At 39.7% G+C, this 20,900-nt stretch overlaps 1 protein-coding gene across 1 annotated transcript in view; it reads right to left on the bottom strand.

The window, feature by feature from the left end:
- Positions 1-17,038: 17,038 nt before the first annotated feature.
- LOC126252622 (uncharacterized) overlaps positions 17,039-20,900 on the bottom strand; it is a 79,117-nt gene continuing 75,255 nt past the window's right edge. The window contains exon 4 of the mRNA XM_049953523.1: positions 17,039-17,289. Within this exon, the coding sequence (XP_049809480.1) occupies positions 17,039-17,289 (251 nt within the window). The remainder of the gene's footprint in view (positions 17,290-20,900) is intronic.

Raw genomic sequence — 20,900 nt, 5'->3', positions numbered from 1 at the left:
TTATAATGTCACCTTGAATTTATTGGATTTCGAGAAATCAATATTAAAGTCACAACATATACTTATATTTTTCTTGGGAGATTGAATTTCTTCCAAGAGTTCCTCCATGTGACTGTAAAACACTTTTTTGTCTCCATCTGGTGACCTGCATACACACTGTATTTTGCCTTGGTAGTCCAGCAATAGAGAGTTCTTTACCTTTTTCACAGGACAGTTTATGGTATTTAGTTACACTATTGAATTCAATATTTTCTTTAACATATATACAAATACCCCCATGACTCGATATTTTCCACAAAACATGCTTGCAAGTTTGAACTGAGATAGGTATGTTTGCTCTAACATATCTTGTTTGAGCCAGTGTTCCGTAAAGCATAGTACAGAGATATCATTTAGCCTAGATCATTTAATATTATTTCTATTTCATTTAGTTTATTAGGGGAGCAACTGAACATTTTGATGGGGTAATTTAAAATTAGGGACAGGGAGGGAATCATTTCTTGCTTGACCACTTACCTCACTATTTGAGCTAGTTTACTTAGTGGTAAAAAATCCTCATGTTTTCCAGGGATGGTATTCATGGTGTTTGCTGTGTGGCTTGCTGGTTCACTGTTTGTGGGTTCCTGCATTTCTTCTGTCGAAATGTTCCCAATTTTCACCTTTTTTCTGTCCATTTTCACCCATCTGTCCATTAACGACAGCCTTGTTGCTGCAGTTGATGGCTTGAAATTCGACCTAGTAAGTGTGTTGTTATGACTTTCATTGTGCTTATTTTTTATTATAAAATGGTCCATAACTGTCTGTTTTTTCATGGATGGCACTTGCAATTCAAGACTGGCAGTTTCTGTCTGACTGTTTGCGTATGCTTTTTTCCTGTACTGATACTTGGTTTTTCGGTTTTCACCATGTGTACGAAAGAAGCAAGCCTATTACAAATGCAAACCTTTCCTTGTTTGTTTAGATGTAAACCATGAGTTGTACATTCATTTCTTTTCAGGTGTTCATTCGATTTCAAAATTCACAGATCCGGTAACCTCTTACTACACTCACCTGTGACAGTGTTGATTTTTTCTAACATAATGCGGTTTGCAGCTTTAATTTTTACATTTAGACCTTGTGCGTCATGTCTAAGTGGTATTGGATGAATTATTACATTTGTTTTTTGCGTGAGTTTTAGTATGTATTCCAAAGAATCTATCATGTTCCTCTGCAATTCTTCCAGAGGTTTATCAGTGTCATTTGTGCCACCAATAATGATTAAAGTATCGTTGATGGAGAAGTTACCAGTTAATTTGTCTGTGTTTTTCACAGCTTCCTTAATTGGCACCCCAGGTTTTATAATGATTTGCAAACTGAATTTTTTGCCTAATTCATCTTGTAGTATACTACCACAGTTTCTGCCATGACTGTTACTTAAAACAATAACTTTATTTCCTTTTTGTAGCAGTTGTTTGATGCCTAACAGGTCACGAGTTTTCAAACAAAAGATGGTTACGGTTTTATACTGCATTTTGATCATTATGAGGTATTTCTGCTTCTGAATCCTTGATTTTAATCTTCATAACACTGTTTTCTTCTTGCAACACTTTTTTAACTTCGTTCTTGATTACTTGAGACCACTCCTCAGGAAAGGGCGTTGTTTCTGGCAGAATTTTCGGCACACTTTTCTTTATCAGCGGTTTACATTTGGGTGTTTGAAGTTAAGTAACTTCCATTTTTAGTGTACTGATAATAAACTGTAGATTGGATACTTGTTCGTGTAGTTTCGATATTTCGTCATTACAATTTGGACACGATTTCTTTTTACTGGCAATATTTACATTTTTCCAAGGAGATGCATGACATACTTTTGCACTGGCTGCCATACTGAACATATGATCATTGATGTACTAATGCTCACTTACTTATACTAAAACCCGTGTAGAAGTTGCCTGTTCCATTATCCTAAAAGTTCTGTTAATGATCAAAATGTATCCACATTGTGGTCTTTGTAATATCGATTTCCAAGTAGCCAAGACTATTATTAGACCCAGTAAGTGTCTCTGGCAAGATTTTCTAATGTTACAGAGTTCAACGAGTCTGTTTGGACTTAAATAAAAGAAAAATGGGAATTCTCTGTACTATCATGGATACTGTAAGTTAAATTTTTGCTAACTTTTTTGTGGCATTCCCATGAACTTGACGGTTTTTAATTGTTTGTGTTAAACTTGGCCTCTGTGGTGAATAAGAACTACTCATCTCTGGTAAGGGCAAGTCATCTGTCAACTTCTGTAGAAACTTGCTACGGGAAAATTTGTCAGGTAGAATTTAGAATAAGGTTGCCAGCCAACGTTTTTATATTGTGCAGAATAGTAGCGAGACATTTGTCTGGTACATTGAGGATGTTAGAGTAGCCTATCCAGCTCCCTGCCTTAGGGTTACTGAGCCGTAGTCAGTAAACAACATTCTAGAAGGTATGCATCCAGAAGATTGATAATATACACTCTTCACTAACACACCTTAGTCTTTCATTGAGTGGAAAGTATAGAAAATATCCATTTTGGTGACGTAAGGCACAGTATTCATGAACAGAGATCACAACCCTTTGCAGCTAACACATTCCCTGATAATAAATCAAAGCCGGTGGCTTCTGCTAATAGGACAGATTTTTGATGCAGTCAATAGAGTCATTCAGTATGGAACTTTCTACTACCCTGAGAAAGGATAATATGGAACTGCAGGTGGCAGCTCATGGTATGAAGTGCTGGGGGGGCACTCAGGGGCTGTAATAGTGGGTGGTTGCCATGTGAGAAATCACACTATTAAAACAAAACCTCCTGAATTCCCAGGGCAAAAGGGCTTGCGCATTACTGCTCACTAAAATGTTGCTCACTGGCATGGTCCAGCAGTGATGAATTGCACCCAAAGCATCTTACCAGTCTGTGTAACCTGCACCATTGCTGCTCATCCCCTGCTTGCTATGATCCTCACAAGGTGATGATATCGATCTGGTTTGTGTTCCGTGCGGTGACCATTGCTGTATGCCTGAAATCTGAGTCATGATTGGCCGCTTCAAGGTCACTGCAGCAGCACTGTGCTCAATATTTGAACAGCTGCTGAGTAATTACTACTGGGAGGCAGTGAGCACCCAGGCTGCAGCGTAAATGCAAAAACACTATCAGCTTACAGTCAAGTGTGTCGTGTCAGCTGTGAGCTGTGTGGTGCCAACAGCAAGGATGTGGCATAAACATACCCTTATGTAGCATAAATCCAACAACGCTACCAGCCGACAGTGAGATGTGATGGGTCAGCAGCAGGATTTGAGGTGCCAACAGCAAGGATGGACGATAAAATGTACCCTTATGTGCCCCGAACACTGAAAGTATTTTGGCCAGGTGCTCAACAGTAACCCCAGATGTCATAATTTAACTCAAAAGTAACCAAACAAAATAAGTAAATCTATCAGCCACCACAAATATGTATCTTTTGTATTCCGCCTGGAAGGCAGCATGTGGGTAGGACCAGGAAAAGGTGAAAATCTCTTGATACTGCAGAGTTAATTAAAATCACCTTTACTTTAGCAACAAGAGTAATACATAACTTGTACAGATGAGCACAGTCTCAAGCTGAAGCTAAATGTCCTGGCTGTCTGCTCTTGATCAAATGGGCAGCGCCTGCTAGAGGGCGCTGTCATTGTTGTCTGGCATAGTGCCAACTTAACTGGCAACTATGCCGTGGCATCCATGCTATCAATACCACAGTATCAAGTACCACTTTTTATTCAATAAATTCTTTAATTGAATCTCATTATTAAAAAAGAAACTGTAAAGAATTAAATAGTTTTAATCAATTATAAAAAAATTAAAAAGTTTTGCACATGGAAAAAGTTTTAAGAATTGAGATTAAAGGGATAAAACAAGTTTTTTACTATTGAAATCAAATCATTTATTAAGAAACTCAACAATGCTATTAATACTAATTTGTTCAAAAAATTAATGTGTTTGAATTAAGTTTGCTGTATAATATTACTAGCTGTGAATATTTTAATACTAGATATGATGGAAAAATTTGTTTGGAACTCAATAATAAGTTTAAAATTTTTTACCAAACAAATATAATAAATTAATTAATAGATATGATTTTAATTATTTTGGAGAAAAAATATTAAATTGATATATAAAGGAATGAAAAATATCAAAATAATGAGTTCAGAACCTGGAATTCACACAGCGAATCAATCTAAAATTTTTTTAAATTAAAAAAAAAATCTAACATATTTTTTGTATTTTCCATTTTTAAATCTAATAAATTTTTATTTTTTCATTTTTTATTTTTTGTAATAATTTTTTATATATAAATGGAAGTTAAAATTTGAGAAATCAATTGATTATTTAACTTCACAGAAATTTATAAAAGATGGCTATAGAACAATGTGCAGACCTGGTTTAAACTTCTGTCATAAAAATGTATGTAATAAAAATCAAATTCTTTGTGTATATGGAAAAAAATACTTCTAAATTTTATTATTGAGAACATATAAAATGAATTCCAGGTAATGAAGATTTGAATGTATTATTGTCAATGAAAAAGATGAACATACAAAAATGATGATGAAAACAGAAATTTAAAATAGTACAAATTGTCAAGAAATTAAAGATTTAAATTATTTTTATAAGTATCAGACATCTAAGGATAAATATTCTAATAAGTGTAAAAAACGTATTCTAGAATATAACAAAAATGAGAAAATTTATAATAATTCTCAATTATATATTTTTTTTTTTTTTACATTTTTTTCTTTAGATTTAATTCTTATATTTTACAATGTCCCCTTGGTAAAGTATCCTTTCCCAGTTTTTAATATAAATATTTTATCATCCTCTGTACTTAAAAATGTTTTATTACATTCAACACTATATAATTCGTGTTTGTAAGATCTATATTCTTTTATTGTTTAAACTTTTTTATAATCATTGTAAGTAATTTCATTTTTTACAACTCCTTTAGATTTTTCATATTCTTTATCCTCAACTTTATAAGCATACGTTTTCGATTTAAAGGTAACATGATCTAACATAATGTGTCCACAATTTTGTCTTTCATTTTTCGTAAAAGTTTTTCTTCACTTGTGGTAAACCTTAATTACAGTGGAACTTGCTTAATGAGTGCCTCCCATAACGTGCAATTCATACAATGAGCAAAACAAATTGTAAGAAAATGACTCACTTAACGAGCTATGTTTCTCATAACGAGTGATTACAATTTAGTGTGACATCACCAGCCATTAGTGTCCGATGGGGAAACATTCAACAATATGAACACCTTTAATTCTCGGGAACGGCATACAAACAACGTATTTAGTACGTACTGGAGACTGGGTTTAGTATTCTTTCTGCTACCATCTTAGTGCAGCTTGTGATCACACATTTTTCTAAGCTTGGGTTCACACAGAAGTTTTTCTTTTTCTTTTTTTTTTTTGTGCAAATTTTAATAACCTTTGTAGAACAGTCCCCAAAGATAAAGCTGCAAGAAGATGACCACAAGAGAAAGAAAATGGCCTTGTGTGTGTGTGTGTGTGTGTGTGTGTGTGTGTGTGAGAGAGAGAGAGAGAGAGAGAGAGAGAGAGAGAGGGAGAGAGAGAGAGAGAGAGTGAGTGAGTGAGTGAGTGAAGTCCAGGAAGTCACAGCCTAGCTTGTCGCAAAACCTTTGAAGTATCTGGTTCAGTTCTTCCACTCAACTTAGAACCAAAGGGCCATGACCAGTTCTGGGGTCAATGCTGCAAGTTGTGAGTTCATTGAAACTCCACACACAAGGCTGGTCTTTTCAATCTTCTCTTAACCCAGATGACAGGCATCATTTGTTCCACCATTTGCCTCAATCTGCAATTGGTTGCACCCTGCTCCCTCAATGGATGCTGGAATAGCCTCTTCAATATCTTGCTGCCATCTTTCGCCATACATTTGAACTGCTGATGATTAATAGACCCCTGTCCTTTTGCGTCGGCTGCCTCTTGACACTAGACAAAACAGGTGTCCCTAAAACAGGAGAAGTAAGTCCCGTTGGCTCAGTTTCAGTTTCATTGAGAGAGAGCACCTGAAACTTTTTGGTTTGAGGGATTGGTACAATACCCTGAGTCCTCACAGGTAACTGTTCACCCTGTACGGGATGTCTAGATCTACCATTGACACAACACCCACAGTCAAGTGGATGAGTTCTGACATATCTTGTACTTTCTGAAGAGGAGAGATGATCTGTAGGAGACGATAGTATTTGAGGTACCCCTGGTAGCTGTATCACAGGTACATGACTCACAGCAGCTCTTCCGAAACAATAATTCTCAGCAGCTGCCAATAATTTGACAGTAGTCAGGGCAGTTTCTGGCTGTTTATGAATGTCAACCAATTCATCCCATGTTCGACAACAGCATTCACTGTCAGTTTGAATTTTGGCTGTTGCAATGTGTTACAAGACAGTGAAAAAATAATTTTAAATAAAGCCCACTGATTGTCTTCTAATCTGTTGAGCTTAAAAGTTGCTAATTCCCTACGAGAATTGAAGCAATTAAGGCAACACCAAAACTTGTGGTAAAAATGACTAGTTCTTTAAATCATTTTGAGGTTAATTAATGATTGCAAAATTGAATACAGAGTTATTTACGATAGATGCAGATAATACATAGGACTACTCCTTTTTAAGGGAAAAGTACATGTGACATAATATGTTAGTTAGAATATCTGCTACCGTAACTAAATCCAAAATGCTGGTTTACTACAAAGTGCTCATGGATTATGTGAAGGCCAATGGTAGGTTCCGAAAATTCTCAAAAATTCACATTTATTTGCATTAATGTGCAATGATACTTAGGGGTGATATATTCTTAGCAGAGCTGTGAACCACAATCGCTGATCTGCTATGATATAAATTACATATCCAAAACACTCATACTGGTAACTTAAGAAAATATATTTTTATAAGTATCCAAAAATTCACATTATTGTATAACGAAATTAGAGAATGATTGTTCTGAATAAGGATAGGCCTACTGTTCTCAAAAATCTTAAAAGGGGACAATTATGTTCAACACTACAATTGATGATAACAGTAACAGTTTATTGCTGCACTTGCAAATGTTCAAAATTTCACAATATATCACAATACAAATGGGTCTTGATATGATCAATGAAAGATTAGGCAGAAGAAATGCGGTCAGTAAAATAAAAGAATCTCAAATTTCAAATCAGCACATGGTTCCTGTAAACACAGTCTCACACAAAAGAAAATTCCGGCAGTCTCAAACAAAGCAAAACCCCAAAATCAGCTTTTATATATAAATAAACAAACACATGGCACAGATCTTTCACTTAGCTGATTCTGTGCACACTTATTCACTGGCATGCTGAAGAAGAATACTGTAGCGGGAGTTTACATGGTGAAAACCGCTAAAATGTGTGGCACCAACAAGAACATCTCCTGCCTGTTGCAGCGAACAATGCACAATGCTATTCCAAATATCAAACAAGCACAAATGGTTTCCAAATCATAGAGTGCCTGATGATTATTGTATGGTTGATATATTTTAGCACAACAGTGGAAGTTCTTGGATGGAATAATATACAAGATAAAGAAAAGGCAGCTACTCATTTATAGCTGACTGATGTATGGCACATAGAAAATGCAATGGAAAACAGTATTTACACTAGCTTTAGAGCTCTTGATCTTTCTTTAGTAAATGTACACATATTCACACATACAACAACACAGACACCCAAACCAACAGAGCCATCGCTTCAGTGAATCTTGCTGAAGCTGTAGGGACAGGCCTTCTGTTTGCACTCTTGTAATGAAGTACCACTGGGCTGTGCCCATCTGACTTCTAGGATTGCGCTAGGGGGTTCATGAAGATGGTGGTTTGGTTTGTGTGCGGGTTTTTGAGTAAATGTTTGTTTTGTGTGTGTGTTTGTGTGTTTTAAATGTCCCTAAAGTGGCGCGTAAGGGTTAGTTTAGGTCTCTTATGTTGAAGGTCTGGATGTTCGCAGCCTAAATTTCGAATGAGGTGATGGGGCGATGTTTGTGTCCTCTCATAAAGTTTGGCAGATTTTTCCTTTATGAGGGAATAGATGGTGGGGTGTTCTAAGAAATCTCTGATTTGTGTGTTGTGAACGTGTCTGTCAGCACCTGTGATTACCCAGAAGGTTTTATTTTATAGCTGTTGTAGTCTTGAAAGTGAGATGTCTGACGCCATTGACCACACTTCCGAACCATACAAGATGACCGGAAGCATGAGTTGGCGCCAGAGAAGCATTTTGCATTTCAAGGTGAGTCCTTCACCCTTCAGAAGAGGGTATAGTTGGGACAGGAGCGCGCACCCCTTGTTTGCCGCTTTCTTTATGTGTTGTTTCCATGTGAGGCGGTTGTCGATCTCCATCCCGAGGTAGGTAATACAATTTCGCCAGGCTAGGTCCCGACCACCAATTGTTAGTTGTTGGACTGGGAGTTTTAGCCTGGTTGTGATGTATATGGCCTGGGTTTTACTGGGATTGATTTTAATTTTCCATAAATTGCACCACTGCGTTATGGAGTCGAGGTGGGCTTGCAGCTTTCGTCGTATGAAGTCAAGGTTGCGGCTACTCCTGTAGATGGCAGTGTCATCGGCGTAGAGAGCGATCTCTCCGCCGACCTTCTTCGGTATGTCGTTCATGTAAATGGAGTAGAGGACGGGACCTAAAACCGAACCTTGCGGAACTCCGGCCGCAATCGGTCGCATCTGGCTCGATCCTGTCCCATTTCTTACGAAGAAGTGACGCTCCACAAGAAATGAGTCAATGATCTTTATGATATGTTCTGGGCACCTTACGTGATCTAGTTTGAATATTAGGCCATCGTGCCAGACGCGGTCGAATGCTTTCTCTATGTCCAGGAATACTGCTCCTGTGGATTCTCTCTTTGCCCTGGCCAGACAAGCGTGCTCTACCAAGCGCAGGCATTGTTGGACTGTGGAGTGCTCAGCGCGGAATCCAAACTGTTCAGGCAACAGGATGTTATTGTCAGTAAGGAATTGCTGGAGGGTTGTGAGTATTAGCAGCTCAAGGATTTGAGCCAGTGAGTAAGGAAATTGGTCTGTAACTTTCGGGTAGGAGAAGGTTTTTGTTAGGTTTGGGGAGGGTGATTACCTTAGCAGTTTTCCACGCTGAGGGGAAGTAGGTGAGTTTTAGGCAAGTGTTGAAGACGCTTGATGAGTGCACTTATTGTCGGCTCGTTAACGGGCACGAATTCTGTGTTTTGGCACGAATTTCTTATCTGAGTCACTCGTCCGATGACTATTCTTTCCTGCCTCTCACTCTCGTCATCATCGATGACGTGAGTTTGGAATTGTGACTCTAGTGATTTTGCCATTATTTCCACTTTTTCTTGGTCTTCATAAGCTAGACCGTTCTCGCCGTGGAGTGGCCTGTTCTCTCTGGTGGGGGCTTTCCGCCTCCGGGCTATTTGCCAGATCTTGCGTTTGCTGTTCTCTGTTTTGGCGGTTTGTAACATCTCCTCCCAGCAGCGGCTCCTGTGCTCCTGCAGTCAGAGTTTCACCTGGTCCTCAAGCCTTCGCAGCAGGTGGCGGTCAGCAGGGTCGCGGTGACGCTGCCACTGCTTATGCAGCCTGCGTTTGGAGACTATGAGGTCCCAGATGTCAGGGGGCACGTCCCTGGCGCCTGGCTCTGTGGTGAGCCTGACGCTTGTAGCGCGAGCACAGGTGTGGAGGACGTCTGTGAAGTTCGCTATCACGTCATCTATTTCTTCTGTTGTCTCCATCTGCGGGATTTCCTCCACGTGTTCACCCACCAGGTATTTATATCGGTCCCAGTTTATTATTACTTCTGTTCTTGCCATCCTCCCGGCATCGTCTTCGACACTGGCTATGTCCAGAACGACCGGATTATGATCAGAGTTCAGCTCGTGGTGCACAGTGACTGTCGCATCGAGAGCGAAGTTTTTTACGACAAAAATATCCAGGATGTCCGGATTGCATGTTGTGTCTGTGGGGATGTGCGTAGGCTCGTCGGGTGCGATGATGCTGAGGGCGGCACGCCCCTCGACGAGTCTATGCAACCTCACACCACTACTGTTCTCGGCGTGGCAGCCAAAGGCCCTATGCTTCAAATTGAGTCCCCTCCCACAATTACACGAACGCCAGTACCTAGCAGAGCCTGAAGGTCCCGTTGCAGTATAGTGGTGGCTGGGGAGTGGTACGCGGAAATTATTATGTATGTCGAGTTACTAATTTTGATTTCTATACCGGCCGCCTCGATGCTGTGTGTCTAGGGTAAGTCCACGGTGCGAAAGCACTGTCTGCCTTTTACGAGGATCGCCACTCCGCCACGCACGTGGCCTACGCGGTCGGCTTTATGTATGGCATAGTTGCGGACGCCCCCCCATGAACCATGGACCTTGCCGTTGGTGGGGAGGCTTGCGTGCCTCATCGATACAGATAGCCGTACCGTAGGTACAACCACAACGGAGGGGTATCTGTTGAGAGGCCAGACAAACGTGTGGTTCCTGAAGAGGGGCAGCAGCCTTTTCAGTAGCTGCAAGGGCAACAGTCTGGATGATTGACTGATCTGGCCTTGTAACAATAACCAAAACGGCCTTGCTGTGCTGGTACTGCGAACGGCTGAAAGCAAGGGGAAACTACGGCCGTAATTTTTCCCGAGGGCATGCAGCTTTACTGTATGATTAAATGATGATGGCGTCCTCTTGGGTAAAATATTCCGGAGGTAAAATAGTCCCCCATTCGGATCTCCGGGCGGGGACTACTCAAGGGGATGTCGTTATCAGGAGAAAGAAAACTGGCGTTCTACGGATCGGAGCGTGGAATGTCAGGTCCCTTAATCGGGCAGGTAGGTTAGAAAATTTGAAAAGGGAAATGGATAGGTTAAAGTTAGATATAGTGGGAATTAGTGAAGTTCGGTGGCAGGAGGAACAAGACTTCTGGTCAGGTGACTACAGGGTTATAAACACAAAGTCAAATAGGGGTAATGCAGGAGTAGGTTTAATAATGAATAGGAAAATAGGAACGCGGGTAAGCTACTACAAACAGCTTAGTGAACGCATTATTGTGGCCAAGATAGATACGAAGCCCACACCTACTACAGTAGTACAAGTTTATATGCCAACTAGCTCTGCAGATGACGAAGAAATTGAAGAAATGTATGATGAAATAAAAGAAATTATTCAGATTGTGAAGGGAGACGAAAATTTAATAGTTATGGGTGACTGGAATTCCAGTGTAGGAAAAGGGAGAGAAGGAAACGTAGTAGGTGAATATGGATTGGGGCTAAGAAATGAAAGAGGAAGCCGCCTGGTAGAATTTTGCACAGAGCACAATTTAATCATAGCTAACACTTGGTTTAAGAATCATGATAGAAGGTTGTATACATGGAAGAACCCTGGAGATACTAAAAGGTATCAGATTGATTATATAATGGTAAGACAGAGATTTAGGAACCAGGTTTTAAATTGTAAGACATTTCCAGGGGCAGATGTGGACTCTGACCACAATCTATTGGTTATGACCTGTAGATTAAAACTGAAGAAACTGCAAAAAGGTGGGAATTTAAGGAGATGGGACCTGGATAAACTGAAAGAACCAGAGGTTGTACAGAGTTTAAGGGAGAGCATAAGGGAACAATTGACAGGAATGGGGGAAAGAAATACAGTAGAAGGAGAATGGGTAGCTTTGAGGGATGAAGTAGTGAAGGCAGCAGAGGATCAAGTAGGTAAAAAGACGAGGGCTAGTAGAAATCCTTGGGTAACAGAAGAAATATTGAATTTAATTGATGAAAGGAGAAAATATAAAAATGCAGTAAATGAAGCAGGCAAAAAGGAATACAAACGTCTCAAAAATGAGAATGACAGGAAGTGCAAAATGGCTAAGCAGGGATGGCTAGAGGACAAATGTAAGGATGTAGAGGCTTATCTTACTAGGGGTAAGATAGATACTGCCTACAGGAAAATTAAAGAGACCTTTGGAGACAAGAGAACCACTTGTATGAACATCAAGAGCTCAGATGGAAACCCAGTTCTAAGCAAAGAAGGGAAAGCAGAAAGGTGGAAGGAGTATATAGAGGGTCTATACAAGGGCGATGTACTTGAGGATAATATTATGGAAATGGAAGAGGATGTAGATGAAGATGAAATGGGAGATACGATACTGCGTGAAGAGTTTGACAGAGCACTGAAAGACCTGAGTCGAAACAAGGCCCCCGGAGTAGACAACATTCCATTGGAACTACTGACGGCCTTGGGAGAGCCAGTCCTGACAAAACACTACCATCTGGTGAGCAAGATGTATGAAACAGGCGAAATACCCTCAGACTTCAAGAAGAATATAATAATTCCAATCCCAAAGAAAGCAGGTGTTGACAGATGTGAGAATTACCGAACAATCAGTTTAATAAGCCACAGCTGCAAAATACTAACACGAATTCTTTACAGACGAATGGAAAAACTAGTAGAAGCCGACCTCGGGGAAGATCAGTTTGGATTCCGTAGAAATACTGGGACACGTGAGGCAATACTGACCTTACGACTTATCTTAGAAGAAAGATTAAGGAAAGGCAAACCTACGTTTCTAGCATTTGTAGACTTAGAGAAAGCTTTTGACAATGTTGACTGGAATACTCTCTTTCAAATTCTGAAGGTGGCAGGGGTAAAATACAGGGAGCGAAAGGCTATTTACAATTTGTACAGAAACCAGATGGCAGTTATAAGAGTCGAGGGACATGAAAGGGAAGCAGTGGTTGGGAAGGGAGTAAGACAGGGTTGTAGCCTCTCCCCGATGTTATTCAATCTGTATATTGAGCAAGCAGTAAAGGAAACAAAAGAAAAATTCGGAGTAGGTATTAAAATCCATGGAGAAGAAATAAAAACTTTGAGGTTCGCCGATGACATTGTAATTCTGTCAGAGACAGTAAAGGACTTGGAAGAGCAGTTGAATGGAATGGATGGTGTCTTGAAGGGAGAATATAAGATGAACATCAACAAAAGCAAAACGAGGATAATGGAATGTAGTCGAATTAAGTCGGGTGATGTTGAGGGTGTTAGATTAGGAAATGAGACACTTAAAGTAGTAAAGGAGTTTTGCTATTTGGGGAGCAAAATAACTGATGATGGTCGAAGTAGAGAGGATATAAAATGTAGACTGGCAATGGCAAGGAAAGCGTTTCTGAAGAAGAGAAATTTGTTAACATCGAGTATAGATTTAAGTGTCAGGAAGTCTTTTCTGAAAGTATTTGTATGGAGTGTAGCCATGTATGGAAGTGAAACATGGACGATAAATAGTTTGGACAAGAAGAGAATAGAAGCTTTTGAAATGTGGTGCTACAGAAGAATGCTGAAGATTAGATGGGTAGATCACATAACTAATGAGGAGGTACTGAACAGGATTGGGGAGAAGAGGAGTTTGTGGCACAACTTGACCAGAAGAAGGGATCGGTTGGTAGGACATGTTCTGAGGCATCAAGGGATCACCAATTTAGTATTGGAGGGCAGCGTGGAGGGTAAAAATCGTAGGGGGAGACCAAGAGATGCATACACTAAGCAGATTCAGAAGGATGTAGGTTGCAGTAGGTACTGGGAGATGAAGAAGCTTGCGCAGGATAGAGTAGCATGGAGAGCTGCATCAAACCAGTCTCAGGACTGAAGACCACAACAACAACAACAACGGAGAAGCGGTCCTTGGGCTTAAGGTGGGTCTCTGTCAGGCACACAACATCGATGTCATGCCGGTCGAGAAATTCTTCTAGTACCTGCTTTTGTGGTTTTACGCCATTTGCGTTAAAGTTTAAAATTGTTAGTTTTCTGGATCTAGGGGGATCCATTAAAAGAAGTTGTAGGGGTGTCTGTTTGGGTGCCTACATGTACATTTACTAAAAGAAAAAAAAAAAAAAAAAAAAACAAAGATCAAGAGCTTGAAAGCTAGTGTAAACATCCTCGCAGATTAAAACCATGTGCTGGACTGAGACTCAAACTCTGGCCTGAGTTTGAGTCACAGTCTTGCACAAAGTTTTAATCCACCAGGAAGTTTCATACCAGTGCACACTCCACTGAAAAGTGCAAATTTCATTCCGGAAATATTCCCCAGCCTGTGGCTAAGCCATGTCTCTGCAATATCCTTTCATGTATAATGACTGAAGCAGCAAATTGAAATTTGTACTAAGGGTGAGAATCGAATCTGGGTCTCCTGCTTACTACGCAGGTGTTTTAGCCACTAAGCCACCTTGCAAAGCGACTCACACAACTGCACGGATTACCCTGGCATGCCCCACTTCTCGATCCAAATTCTCACTGCCCTCCCCCAGTCTACTTTCAAAGTTATTCTTGTTATTGAAGAACTTGTTGGCTGGTATTGCATTTTTCCATATCACCAGGAGGCATTTATTCATGTACACTTTGCTTCTTCTTCTGTGTTGTAGACATTCAAATCCCCCGTGCTCTACACAGTGTCTCTCAGTCCACAATTTGCAGATCATCAACTTAATTTAACTTATAATATTGTTGGCACATTCCACTATTTTTTCTTTCAGAGCTTCTACTCATTCGCATCCTTAATAAATTTAATTACATTCACAGTAAGACATCACAGCTGCCTGCAATGGCATTTTCCACGATTATTCTCTGTGTTTGCATTGCAAGGAAATGACATGCCCTACTTTTAACTGGAATCTGGCTATTGCTAGTTGGATGACAGAGTCAGTTTTCTCTACAGCTGGACCTGCAATTGCCTATGTTGTGTAACAATTTATCATTATTATGTAAATAATGCAAGCCTTGCTTCTCTGTTAAACTAAATCCTGCCCTCAGATAATCTCAGTCCTTATGATGAAAAGGATAAACACGTTTGAAAGCTTGTTTCCTTACTGAAGCATGACATGACTTTATGGAAAAAGTTCAAGGCAATCGTAAAATGTGTTTTAGACAGGTATGTGCTGAGCAAAACTGTGAGGGATGGGAAAAACCTACTGTGGTTCAACAACAAAGTTAGGAAACTACTGTGAAAGCAAAGAGAGCTTCACTGCAAATTTAAACACAGACAAAACCTCTCAGACAAACAGAAGCTAAACGATATCAAAGTCAGCATAAGGAGGGCTATGCGTAAAGCGTTCAGTGAATTCGAAAGTAAAATTCTATGTACCGACTTGACAGAAAATCCTAGGAAGTTCTGGTCTTACGTTAAATCAGTAAGTGGATCAAAACAACATATCCAGACACTCTGGGATGGTGATGGCATTGAAACAGAGGATGACACGCTTAAAGCTGAAATACTAAACACCTTTTTCCAATGCTGTTTCACAGAGGAAGACCGCACTGCAGTTCCTTCTCTATATCCTCGCACTAACAAAAAAATGGCTGACATTGAAATAAGTGTCCAAGGAATAGAAAAGCAACTGAAATCACTCAACAGAGGAAAGTCCACTGGACCTGATGGGATACCAACTTGATTCTACACAGAGTACGCGAAAGAACTTGCGCCCCTTCTAACAGCCGTGTGCCGCAAGTCTCTAGAGGAATGGAAGGTTCCAAATGATTGGAAAAGAGCACAGGTAGTCCCGGTTTTCAAGAAGGGTTGTCGAGCAGATGCGCAAAACTATAGGCCTATATCTCTGACATCGATCTGTTGTAGAATTTTAGAACATGGTTTTTGCTCGCGTATTATGTCATTTCTGGAAACCCAGAATCTACTCTGTAGGAATCAACATGGATTCCGGAAACAGCGATCGTGTGAGACCCAACTCACTTTATTTGTTCATGAGACCCAGAAAATATTAGATACAGGCTCCCAGGTAGATGCCATTTTCCTTGACTTCTGGAATGCGTTCGATACAGTTCCGCACTGTCGCCTGATAAACAAAGTAAGAGCCTATGGAACATCAGACCAGCTGTGTGGCTGGACTGAAGAGTTTTTAGCAAACAGAACACAGCATGTTGTTCTCAATGGAGAGACATCTACAGACATTAAAGTAACCTCTGGCGTGCCATAGGGGAGTGTTATGGGACCATTGCTTTTCACAATATATATAAATGACCTAGTAGATAATTTCGGAAGTTCCATGCAGCTTTTCGCGGATGATGCTGTAGTATACAGAGAATTTGCAGCATTAAAAAATTGCAGCGAAATGCAGGAAGATCTGCAGCGAATAGGCACTTGGTGCAGGGAGTGGCAACTGATCCTTAACATAGACAAATTGTAATGTATTGCAAATACATAGAAAGAAGGATCAATTATTGTATGATTATATGACAGCAGAACAAACACTGGTAGCAGTTACTTCTGTATAATATCTGGGAGTATGCGTGCAGAATGATTTGAAGTGGAATGATCATATAAAAGTAATTGTTGGTAAGGCGGGTGCCAGGATGAGATTTATTGGGAGAGTTCTTAGAAAATATAGTCCATCAACAAAGGAGGTGGCTTACAAAACACTCGTTCGACCTATACTTGAGTATTGCTCATCAATGTGGAATGCGTACCAGGACGGGTTGACAGAGGAGATAGAGAAGATCCAAAGAAGAGCAGCGCGTTTCGTCACAGGGTTATTTGGTAAGCGTGATAGCATTACGAAGATGTTTAGCAAACTCAAGTGGCAGACTCTGCAAGAGAGGTGCTCTGCATCGCGGTGTAGCTTGCTGTCCAGGTTTCAAGAGGTTGCATTTCTGGATGAGGTATCGAATATATTGCTTCCCCCTACTTAAACCTCCCAAGGAGATCACGAATGTAAAATTAGAGAGATTCGAGCACGCACAGAGGCTTTCCGGCAGTCATTCTTCCCGCGAACTGGAACAGAAAAGGGAGGTAATGACAGTGGCACATAAAGTGCCCACTGCCACACACCGTTGGGTGGCTTGCGGAGTATAAATGTAGATGCAGATGTAGATGTAGACTTGTACACAGAAAAAATATAAGTGCACAGTGCTGCCATCATGAACTTTGAACCCATACTGTCAAACAGTTTATTTTCTATTATACTGACAGATCACATGTAGCAATAGCCAGCAGAGACAAACAGAGAAGCTAGGCCGACGGTGCCTCCCCTTCAGCCTTTTGGTCCTCCTCCTGTGGAGTGGCAGCTGCCGCCTCTGGGCCATCGCCTGCCTCGGAGCTCGGCTCTGCTGCCGGAGCCGCGTCTGCGGCAGGGGCTGGGGCTGCCTCCTGCTCCACTCCTGCAGGCACCTCTGCGGCCGGCACTCCACCTTCCTCTGGTGCAGCCGCTGCACCCTCTTCTGCAGTTGTGCCTTCTTCAGCGGCTGCGCCCTCCTCTGCACCTAGACCCAGCAAATGCTCATTTGTTAATGGCAAGTCATTTTTGCAAAATGTTATGATGTGAAAGAAAGCCTTACACACAAACATACCAGCTGTCAGCTGATTTAACATCTACATCTACATGTACATGGATACTCTGCAAATCACATTAAGTGCCTGGCAGAGGGTTTATCGAACACATTTTACAGCAGACAGCATATTTTCAGGAGACACCCCTCCTCCCTCCCACAAGTTGTCAATTGAAGATCACAGGGAGGAAAAAGAGGGAAAAGTCATTTTATGCTCTGTTTGTGTAGCTTTATTTCTGTACATTATATTGCACAAATGCTTTAAAGATGAAAGAGGTCACTCACAAAACTTGTTGACTGTTTTAATATACATGTATTAGGGAATAAGGAGGGAAGTTCAGCATATTCGGAAAAAAGGGAGTACTGCATCACACTAACAGTGAATTTTTTTATTTACTTGTAATTGGGTAACCTGCACCTTGTTAAACAGGCACTCCGGCTGCTGAGGGCAGAGATGATGTTCTTGTATGTGTGAGTTGTGCTTGTGTGTTGTGTTCTGCTTTAGAAGGAAGCCTTCTGGCCATGTGACATTCGCCTCCTTTATTTCTTCATTGATGGTCCTCAGTGTCGATATACTGCATTGTGATACTGGCTGAAAAATGAGGGGGGGGGGGGGGGGGTGAGAAGTTCAACACTGATAACTGTAAATGATGTAGCCAACAGTTGCACAGTTGCATTTCACAGTTATGTGGCCAGTTAACTATTGGCAAATTTTGATAAGCCTCATTAATAGGTAAAAACTTAACCACACAATTCACAGTTCTTGCAGAATAATACAGTACATATTGAATAGACACTGACATTGTTTTAACACACAGCGTAATCGGGTTACACTTATTTTGCAGTTAAGTTGCTGCATTGTTGTTGACCTAACCAGCATGGGTTTCTCACCTGAAAATCGGCAATGGACTGCCTGTCTCGGGATCAAAAATCAGGCCTTTATATATTATCACAATAATGGATACTGGAACTATACATTGTTTGATGTTTAATTTACAGAAATTACAATTAAAACTTAACTCATTAAATTAAGTGAATACATTGAAAAATTGGTTCTTTGTTAACAGTTTCTTCTACCACGAGGGTTAAGCTGAATTATTTGTTTAAATAATGAAATTAACAGATATAGTTATACAAACAATAATTTTGATGAAACTGGTTATTGCTTTGGAATTAATTAGGAGATGGCTTTGCTAACATGTTTTTTGAATAGAGCCAAATAAATACTTAAAGAATGCCAGTGTTTTGTCTTCCAAATGTTTAAAATTTGTACAGAATTTATGTTTGTTTATAAGTCAACAATAGAATTTAAGTTAGAAAACAATTACTGTTTTCATACTATAACAAAAGTTATTAACTAGGAATAGTCAAAAGAAATTAGGAAATTGATGACATACACAAAACTAAGCACGAAACTAGATCTGGTGTTATATTCTTTAAAACTGAAGGCCAACCTTTCTCTTTTATGAAAATGCAGATTATACTCACGTAAGTGAATGGTAATTAGTTAAACGTGAAGAAACGAATTTAAGGAGGCAGATGGCAAACAAGAGAGGAAAAAAAAAAAAAGATCCCAGTTTGCTTCGTCACAGCTAGAATCTCAAATGTGTTGCAGTCTATATCTATTGCTTGACTTGGCTCGGCACCTTGTCTACTTGGTGAGTAGTAATCTGTCCTTTTCATAATATTGTCACCATTAAATGATAAAGTTAGTAACAGGGTAAAATAATTGATAGCCAGCAAGGTTGCCTTGTTTATATTCATCAGAATAAGTAGGTTTTAAATTTTCTTTCATAATCTAACTATGCATAAAGAACAGAATTTGCTTAAAAATGAAACGTACAAGTTCAGTGATTGGCTGAACCTCTGTAGAAATTCTGACAGCTCTTGTCACCACACTAACGTCCTGAGAATGAGAGAATTGTAAGGTTTGATTTTTAAGTGCTATGCTCATGAAAAATCATGACAGTACAACCACAGTTAAGTAACAGCTAATGAAAGGTTCCGCAAAATAATGACAGTGCAAGATCCGACCACATTTTAGAATGATGTACTGTGCTTATGAGGTTAGTTCAGTTGGTATCTATGGCTGAAGAGCAGATGTTGGTTTTACCATTGTATTCCACCACGTATTAGATGACTATAAAACAAAAATGACACTGATTAGTAGATTCTATAGAGATTATGTGAAAGAACTTGCTCCCTTTCTAGCAAGAGATCACCGGGTCAATAAAGTGTACTTAGCGGCTGCAGGGGGGGGGGGGGGGAGGAAAAACCAGGTCACCCTTGCTTTCAAGATGGGTTGTAGGACAGATGCATATAATTATAGGCCTATACACTGACAGCAATCTGTTGTGTAATTGTGGAACATGTTCTATGTTTACATATTTTGATGATTTTCGAACATAATGATCTCTTCTATAACAACAAACATGGATCATGAAAACAGAGACGTTGCATAACTCAGCTGACTCCGTTTGATCAAGATACCAGAGAACAGTACACATTGGCTTCCAGGTTGATGCCATGTTTCTTGATTGTAAGAAGGCAGTTGAAACAGTTTTGCACTGTCATTTAGTGAAATAATATGAGGTTACCGAGCACTGGACAAGATTTGTCACTGCAGTCAGGATTTCTTCACAGACAGAACTTAACACATCGATCTTATTGGAACAAAATCAATAGATGTGATTGGATTTGGCAGCCATATCAGCAAGTTGGGCTATGTGATTATTGCTGAGATGGAAGATATAATGTATTGTTCAGTGATTCGCTTTTCGTTTTTGAATGAGGAAATGAGTGACAGGGTAAAAATGAAATTGGATACTACTGATGGTAAACATCCACCATCATTGACAACAGTTAAATATTGTTCCAATCTACATTTGATAGAGGCCAGCTAAGATGTCCAACAGAAGTGGTTACTGAAAAAATGATAAAGTCCAAAACATAATTCTTCCTGCCTGATGGATGGAAATGCACTGAATAGCAGAGCTCCTGTGCATGTCAACAAGAATGGTACCTAATATTCTATGTGGTTGATGAAGAAAAAAATTTGGGTGGGCCTTTCAGTTTTGACAGCATAGGCATTGCATACTGCCTTAGGGAGATACAGTGATTGTTTTGTTATTTATTTTTTTTTAATTATGTATTTAAACCTCTGGTCACACAAGTGATATAATTAACAGTTTCAACTTATTACCAAATCATCATCAGATGATTTAAAAAAAATGATTTTGTGATGCTTTCAGCTGACATTCTCTTTGTCTGATGTACAATCGTACAATTTTGACATCAGGTCATTTTCAAGAATCTAAAACAGAAGCATTATACATTGGACAGAGTTTTAAAAGAACAAAAAGATGTGAAAAATGGAAAATTCCTAGACAACTATTTATGTCATGCAGCAAAGCATTGTAGCACCATAGAATGAATAAGTATTGCTATTCTTATTGATAAATATGAAAGATCATACAACCATAAATCAGATTACGAAAGATTTTACTCAATTTTCATGGTTTTCAGTATTGTTTCATTAGAGTTTT

Source organism: Schistocerca nitens, chromosome 4 (assembly GCF_023898315.1).
Source record: "Schistocerca nitens isolate TAMUIC-IGC-003100 chromosome 4, iqSchNite1.1, whole genome shotgun sequence".
Taxonomy (NCBI): domain Eukaryota; kingdom Metazoa; phylum Arthropoda; class Insecta; order Orthoptera; family Acrididae; genus Schistocerca; species Schistocerca nitens.
Note: the sequence above shows the minus strand (reverse complement) of the source record. Positions and strands in the feature narration are given on the sequence as shown.